Source organism: Bidens hawaiensis, unplaced genomic scaffold (genome assembly GCF_021521415.1).
Source record: "Bidens hawaiensis isolate Kalapana, Puna unplaced genomic scaffold, B.hawaiensis_p1.1 tig00013659_1, whole genome shotgun sequence".
NCBI lineage: Eukaryota > Viridiplantae > Streptophyta > Magnoliopsida > Asterales > Asteraceae > Bidens > Bidens hawaiensis.
The window spans coordinates 444,592-453,095 of NW_027492161.1; the positions used below are offsets into that span (position 1 = coordinate 444,592).

Here is an 8,504-nt window from a genome sequence, read left to right on the forward strand (position 1 = left end):
GGTGGCTTAGATTTTATCCCCCGTATTACGAGGGGTGTTTTACATTATTCGTTTTCAATATTTACATATGTCTATTTAGATTTTAATTTTATTTATTGTAAGAAAGTTAATAATTAATATACTTGAGGTTTGATGATGAAATGGTTTCACAAATAAATGATATGTTATAATCCGGTTTAAAAACTATCTGGGTTTGGTGATACCCATTACCCATTTATTTTCTTTATTATAAAATTGTTTCTTAATTATAAATAATATCTTTTTTTTAAATAAAACATGATATTAATTTTTAGTATATCCCTACTTTATAGGATTTTCATATCAAATATTTGATAAGATTAATTTTTAATATAATGAGATGTTATAACCTGTTTAAGAGCTATATGGGTTTGGTGAGACCTTTACCCGTGAATTCGAGTCAAACGCGTGAGAAACTGTCATTTACAAATAAAGCAATCTGATTACTTGAAAGAATAGTTGTTTTACATATTTCGTATTTTAATATTTACTTTTTGGATTTTAATTTTCTTTATTATAAGAAAGTTAATAATATACTTAGGTTTTGATTATAAAATGGTTTCATAAAAAATGATATGTTATAACCCGTTTAAAAGCTATTTGGATTTGGTGACCCATCATGACCCGCTTATGTTGTTTACAATAAAATTGTTTATTAATTATAAATAATATCATTTTCTTTTTAAATTGGATATTAAATTTTAGTGCATCCCTATTTTATAGGATTTTCCTATCAAATAATTGGTAAGATTAATTTTTAATTTAATGAGATGTTATAACCTGTTTAAGAGCTATCTGGTTTTGGTAAGATCCATACCCATAAATTTGGGTTAAATCAATGAGAGGTCTCAATTTAAAAATCAGGAAATCTAGTGGCTTCCATAAAAGTAGGGAGCGACTACGTTGCGACACGTAGGATTTTAAGGTTTTCAATTATATATATTATAGATTATAGATTAATTAAATATTTGATGTGTGTAAAAATATCTACAATAAAAATAATACAACTTAATAAAATGGGGAAAATTCCCAAAATAGCCTATTTTAGAGAGAGAAGTTCCAAAATAGCCATTTTTTCCTCAAAATCTTTTATAATTTAGACTGTCAAGACGCATTGGGAATAGATAAAAATAAAGACGAGATTTTGAAAGAAAGTCAGGTAAAAGACGAGATTTGGGGAAATAATGCCGTGCAAGTCCAAATTATTTGTAATCTTGAAGCAAAAGTTCAAATTTTTCAAAAATTTTTTTACTCAAAAAAACCATCTTGAGAGACTATATTTTTATGTTTCCTACATTTCCCGTCCATATTTTCAAATTCTTAGAAAAATATATTTTTTACAATTATCCCCCTTAACCAGCACCACCTTCCAACTTGTCACGTAATCATGCAACCAGTTCCGATTTCCACCGCCGCCGATCTCCGGTACCATTTCGTCCACCGTCGCTTCATCCTTATCGCCGGAAACAGCTCTCCGGTGCGTGAACTCTACCGGAGAGTTCATTTAGATCGGTAACAATATGATAACCGGAATCGTACCTAACAACATTGGTAAGCTTCGTATGCTCAGCCGCGCGTTACTAAGTGGAAACCGGATCTCGGGCCAGATTCCGGCAACAATCTCGCACATCTACCGGCTATCGGACTTAGATCTGTCGATGAACAGGAGCTCCGACCTGCATTAATTTCTGTGTCTATATATATATATATATATACATATTTCATGTATGTATCTATCTGAGTCTTACAGTGAGAATCTTCAGGTGCATTTTGGAGTCAGTGAATGATGCAATCGCTAGCTTTTAACCTCCGTTCTTCACCGTCGTTTCATCGGTTTTCTCTGTCGTTGAACGGTGAATGCTTCGCCGGAAGTAGAAACAGGCGAGGTTTGGTTTCGTTCCGTGTTCGTAGTACGGTTCGCTGTGTTCTTCAGTCTCCGTTTGTAGGTAATATTTATTTATTTAATTTTAATGTGTGTTGCATTGAGTTGAATTACGTGGGCTTCGTACCAAATGGTACCGGATATTGGCGGCGGTGGAAATCGGAACTGGTTGCGTGATTAAGTGACAAGTTGGAAGGTGGTGGTGGTTAAGGGATATAATTGTAAAAAATATGTTTTTCTAAGAATTTGAAAATATGGACGGAAAAGGTAGGAAACATAAAAATATAGTCTCTCAAGACGGTTTTTTTGAGTAACAAACTTTTTGAAAAATTTGAACTTTTGCTCCAAGATTACAAATAATTTGGACTTGCACGGCATTATTTCCCCAAATCTCGTCTTTTACCTGACTTTCTTTCAAAATCTCGTCTTTATTTTTATCTATTCCCAATGTGTTTTAACAGTTTAAATTATAAAAGATTTTGACAAAAAAATGGCTATTTTGAAACTTCTCTCTAAAATAGGCTATTTTGAAAATTTTCCGAACATTTCTGATCTGAACGTTCCATCAACTCTTTAAAATAGAAATGTTTTCCAAAGAGAATGGTATACAAGAACACGTCAGTTGGGTAATGCTGATGTAATCCTCTTGTCAAGAATCAAGAAGAGTTGTTTCATTGGTTATTTTCGTAAGTAAGTTACACTTTCTGTCCATTACGTTATCATCTTTTAAATTTAGTAAGAATATTAGTTGTTAATCTAATAAATTTTTTTACAGAAAAGGATTCAAAGACCAAATTGCTCTCATGTGAGAAGCACATGGTCAAATATAATGTTAAAATTAACTTTGTACGTTTTTCGATGGAATTTCTTTGCAAAACATTTTGTAATACATAAATCCCAAAATAAGTTGAAATGACATCTTAAGGAGCTCTTTGCATACCATAACCTATAGTTGTCAAAATAGTGTCATATTAATCTAGCATGTCTTTGTGTTTGGATTGATAGAGGGTTAGACAGTTACTACATCCTACTAACGTTTTGATCATGATATATGTCTAACTTTCGTAATACATAATTCACTGCTTTTGATATATCTCGAATGCACGGAACATTCTAAGGATGCATTTAGTGATATGATGTGATCTAGTTTCTTTCCCTTGCGCGATAACAAGATCCCTATCTGATTATTAATGTTTGGCATTGCCTCTAGATCAATAATGAATTTCTTCATCTAAGCAGGTTCATAGGTTGCTTGGAAACTAATAGTTGATAATTTTTTGTTAAAGATTGTGCGACTACCTTTTGTTGGGATCTCTTCCCAATTATGGCTCGCCCATTTAAAGTGAAGATACATCCCTATCGTGATTAAGAATCGTCAAGATTGGTATTAAACTAACTAGGTTTTATCCCCGTATTACGGGGATTATTTTCATTTTTCGTTTTTAAAATTTATATATTTTTCATTTTAATTTTATTTATTGTGAGTTAATAATATACTTAGTATTCATGATGAAAGGGTTTAACAAATAAATGTGATGTTATACTCGTTTAAAAACTATCTGGGTTTGGTGAGACCCATGACCCGCTTATTTTTTTTTTTTTTATTTTACTATAAAACGGTTTCTTAATTATAATAATATCTTTTTTTCAAAAAAAAAATAATGGATATTGATTTTTAGTTTATGCTATTTTGTAGGATTTTCATATCAAATATTTATTGAGATTAATTATTAATATAATGAGATGTTATAACCAATTTAAGGGTTATATTGAGTTGACCTACACAAACATATAATCAAGAAAACCAATTAAGCTTATGTTCCCACTTAAGTTCATGGGAAAGTATCCTTAATATTGACTTTATACTAGACACGATTCTAGATGGTAAGTCAATCCATACCTTAAAAACGTATTTGTTTCATAGAATTCGGGGAAATTCAAAAGAATTGGAATTAAAATCTCATGACATGTCGTGTTTGTTTCGTTAAAATTGGAATCTTAATTTTATTTTGGTGTGTTCGCTTGTCAAGGAATTGGAATTGGAATTCAATTCCTTGAAAATCCTTTAAATAAAGGGATTCTAAATTCTTCCAAAATGTGAAAGATTTCAAATGAATTCGTTGGAATCTTTTCTCGACTTTTATTTATTTTTATTTATTTGTTTTTATTATTATTATATTTTTTAACGATAACAACGAATAAAGCATTTTAGTTTTTTTACTTGTCTTTTTTTCGATTTATATTTTGAGTTAATTTTTTATTATTATTTTTGAATATTTTTTGAGGGATTTTTGATCTTAACAAAAAACCCCTAAAAAAATTAAAAAAAAAATAAAAATAAAATAAATCATAACGCAAAATATAAATAAAAAGCAAAAAATCTAAAAAAACTAAAATGTTTTCGCTGTTATCCCTGTAAAAAAAACCCGATTCCAATTCATTTGTCAAACGAAGACACCAAGAATGGAATTGGATTTCAATTCCTTCAAATTTCAATTCCTATTGGAATGTTCAGATTTCAAATCTAATTCCTTCCAATTCCAAATCCTATATAATTCCAATTCCAATTCCATTCTATTATGTGAAACGAACACGCCCTAAAAGATTTGAAACAGGCAATACACATGTGTTTAAATATATGACCGAGTATGTGATTAGTTTTAAAATTTTTATGGGTATGATATTCGGTGACACAAACTTCGCTTACCCAAGAACACCCCTATACTTTTGCCCAAACATATTCGTAAATAGCTTCTTTGTATTTTTATTTCCTTTGTTGCTCGGTGATAGAATAATCTAATAATTCCTTAATTTTAAGTTTTTATATATTTAATTTCATTGGTAACATAGTTATATATAAAAACTAAAAGAGTAAGAAATGTATTTGGAAATTCCAACAGATAACTTTTAACAAATTAATTGGCCTACGTGACGCCTACGGATGCTCAGCTATGTACTAGGCACATTTAAAGGGGGTGTTTGGGATATCTTATTTTACCTCCTTATAACTTTTCATTAAGTTAATAAGTTATAAAAGTGTAACTTATGAAACTTTTTCTCTCACAATATAAGTAATCCCAAACACTTTATTACTTTTTCAAAAAGTTAATAAGTTATAAGTTGGTAAAAATAAGCAATCCCAAACACCCCCAAAGTCATGTATAAAAAAGTCTAAAACCGTAATTGTAACATAGAATATTGTTGGAGGATATGTGACTTATCTAAATGAAACCCATGGTGTACCACGTCAGCCATACCGAATCGTAATGCAATGTCCCACTACGTCAAGATGATCATAAGCTGACATCATACAAACATTTAAGAAACTTTAATACCCATATCTCAAGTTAACTCCCATATGGGACCCACTGGGCCGCTCACCCGTATTCGTTTGACCCTCTCCCTCCTGTCCTTCCCCTGGCTGCGTATAAATACATTCCAAACTTCCTTTATTCTCACAACCAAATTCAAACAACAATCATTAACATTAATCACAACACAATGTCCGGCCATCCTCGTACCGTCGTTCGTAAGTTCCTTGCCCGACCTCAACACGAAGGCGCTGGAGCTGTCGTTAGACGAAGCATCGGAAGGTTTGTTTAAAACTTTAAATGCCTCTAAGAGGACATATGCATATATAATAATATTGTATATGAACGGTATTGAGGCAGGCTACCTGGGTGAAGACTGACGTAATAATGTTTTTTTCTTTAACGTGACAAATGTTACTTCTACCCCTACTCTGTAGTAAATTACACCAAATTTACGTCAGGTCAGGTCTAGAATAATATTATTATATGAATGGTATTGATTGCTAATTTGTTATTTTCAGGTTTGAGCTCAAATATTTTGATCCTTTCCTTGTTCTTGATGAATTCTCTAGTGAGTCACACTCCTTGTCTCTGTTTCTAGCATTAAACAAAAAATGTTGCTAATTGATTATTAATTTGTTTATAACTTTTCTTTTTGTTATTTGCAGTAACTGCTCCTGCTGGATTTCCTGATCATCCACATAGAGGTTTCGAGACGGTCACATACATGTTACAGGTATAATTCAACGCGTTCTTATAAATATTGTTCTTTTTACATGGTTTATGTCATGGAAGAGTAGAATGTGCTTTTAATTACTTTTGAAGTTTTGAGTTAATAAAAATTGCTGGGATAGGCTGAAAAAAATAATAATTATTATTTATAAAAGTTCGCATAATCGCTCTTTAACATTTTACATTAAACACGTTAATTTTACGTTGTTTTACACTTACCAAACTTATTGCACCACTCTTCCTTTTGTGTCACATTAGTGCTCCAGTGAAAACTGCACTTAGCTCTTTTGTGCTCTTTTCCCTAACGGGTTTGAATTTAAGGCAGTTTTTGGTTGCATATATATATAGTGTATGACACATATATATATTTGTCTGTTATATCTTTGACCTTCTAGATAAAGTCCTTAGCGAGTTAAAAACCGGCTTTTGAATTAAAGAAACACGAAGGCGATGCGAAGTGCTTGTTAATTGTTAATCCATCCCTTTCAGTTACATTAATAAAATTTTAATTTGGATGTGATAATTTGGTTACAATATTCATCCACTTATTTTAGTGGTAAACAGGATTTTAAATAGTGTTTTGACTTTAGAAAGATGGGAAAACTTTGAATTTAAAATGAGAATAGTTGGGAGTTGATGATGATCCAAGTGGTGATATGGGTTTAGTGGATTTAATAATAATAGTTGTGGTCAACTGCAGGGAGCTGTGACACATGAAGACTTTGAGGGGCATAAAGGCACAATTGAAGCTGGTGATTTGCAGTGGATGACTGCCGGAAGAGGAATGGTGCATTCTGAAATGCCTGCTTCTCATGGCACTCAAAAGGGATTGCAATTATGGATCAACCTCTCATCTAGACATAAGATGTAAGTATATTAATTGCTTGACATGTAACCGTTTCGTGGAGCCCACGGCCAACCATGCCATTTGCGTGTCGGATGCGCTAAATACATGCATTTCCATTATCTAGGCTATCTTTGCTAAATAGTTTTTTTATTTATATATTAACTGTATCAGTTGTGTTAAGGGCTGATAGATCAAATCCTAAAAAATTATGACACAAACATGAAAATCTTGTCAGACAAATAAGAACCCGAACATGAGTTTTTGAGGGTTGATACAAGCACGACTTATTGAACTCAAAATTTTATCTTTTAATCTTTTTATATTTTAATACTCTTAAAGTACAAATTTTTAACCAAAATTTTAAATGCATATAAACAATTACATTTAGACTATTAAACATGATGTTGATTTCTCTTTTACTTTTTTAATTTTGCATAAAATACCCAATAAATTTAAATTATGACAAAATTATATCTTAAAAAGAAGCTAAAAAAAAATAAATAGGTTAACCCGAACATTACACATTTAAACTATAAAGCATAATGCTCATTTAAACTATAAAACATAAAAAATGCAATAAGTTTAAGTTAAGACAAAAACATATATAAATAAACTATAAAAAAACAGATCAACATGAACACAACCAAATTAGTTGAACATAAATACGGGTTTGACTTGAAACTGACCTAAGCCCGTTTATGAACAGGATTGAACCAAGGTACCAAGAGATTTCAAGTACAAACATTTTAGAAGCTAGCAAAGACGGTGTAAGTGTCCGAATTATAGCCGGTGAGAGTTTAGGAGTACAGTCACCAATCTACACAAGAACACCAACAATGTTCCTTGATTTTACACTTGAACCCGGGGCCAAAATGCAGCAACCCGTACCCGAATCATGGAACGTGTTCGTTTACGTGTTGGAAGGTGAAGGAGTGTTTGGAAAATCAAGATCATCATCAACCACGGCTCACCATTTGCTACTTTTGGGTCCGGGTGACCGGCTCAAGGCATGGAACAAGTCATCTAAAATGCTAAGGTTTATATTGGTGGCGGGTGAACCCATTGGCCAACCGGTGGTTCAGTGGGGTCCATTTGTGATGAACACACAAGAAGAGATTGATCAGACAATTCAAGATTTTGAGAATTTTGAAAACGGGTTTGAGAAAGCAAGGTATTGGAGATCAGAAGCTACACAAGATCATGAATATTAGATATTTGTTTTTAAATTTATTTTATTTTTGTATTGTCTAAGAAATAATTAGATAAATGTCTAGGTATGTCAATGGATGATATTTAAATTTCATTCATTTGTTTATCTGGATTTGCTTTTATAAAATTAACATTTCTTTAGGTTTTTCTATTAGTTAACGGGCTTAAACAACGGTAAAAAAAAATTGAATCGGAATTCTGAGTTAAGTCATCAAAAGCCACTAGCCTGTTTGGTGACACTGGCTAATATGGTATTATAGGCGTGTAAATTATTCTGATGGTTCCTGTAAAAGAATAGTAATAATAGGGTCAGGCTAAACGTATCTCCCTGTTGCTTGTCATACCCCCCCACCCCCCCCCCCCCCCCCTCTGGAAAAACCAACTTTCATTTTACCCCTCGAAATCATATAATTAACAAATTAGCACAAAATTAAGGATTTTGGATTATTTTCTTACAATGCAGCGTTTTCTTTTTATGATTCTGGGTTTAGGGTTTATTTTGTAA

General features: G+C 31.9%; 1 protein-coding gene across 1 annotated transcript; it reads left to right on the plus strand.

Annotated features, from left to right (window-relative positions):
- The first annotated feature begins 5,377 nt into the window (after positions 1-5,377).
- On the plus strand, positions 5,378-8,032 carry LOC143544645 (pirin-like protein). The gene is made up of 5 exons (XM_077036700.1): positions 5,378-5,493; positions 5,733-5,782; positions 5,880-5,947; positions 6,644-6,810; positions 7,497-8,032. The coding sequence occupies exons 1-5, from the start codon at positions 5,402-5,404 to the stop codon at positions 7,999-8,001; spliced, it is 882 nt and encodes a 293-aa protein (XP_076892815.1). The 5' UTR covers positions 5,378-5,401; the 3' UTR covers positions 8,002-8,032.
- Positions 8,033-8,504: the final 472 nt, after the last annotated feature.

Excerpts from the sequence above, each read along its gene's own strand:
- LOC143544645 (XM_077036700.1), top strand. The coding sequence starts at position 5,402 with ATGTCCGGCCATCCTCGTACCGTCGTTCGTAAGTTCCTTGCCCGACCT. Across the intron at positions 5,494-5,732 it reads GTTAGACGAAGCATCGGAAG|GTTTGAGCTCAAATATTTTG; the intron begins GTTTGTTTAAAA and ends TGTTATTTTCAG. Across the intron at positions 5,783-5,879 it reads TGTTCTTGATGAATTCTCTA|TAACTGCTCCTGCTGGATTT; the intron begins GTGAGTCACACT and ends TGTTATTTGCAG.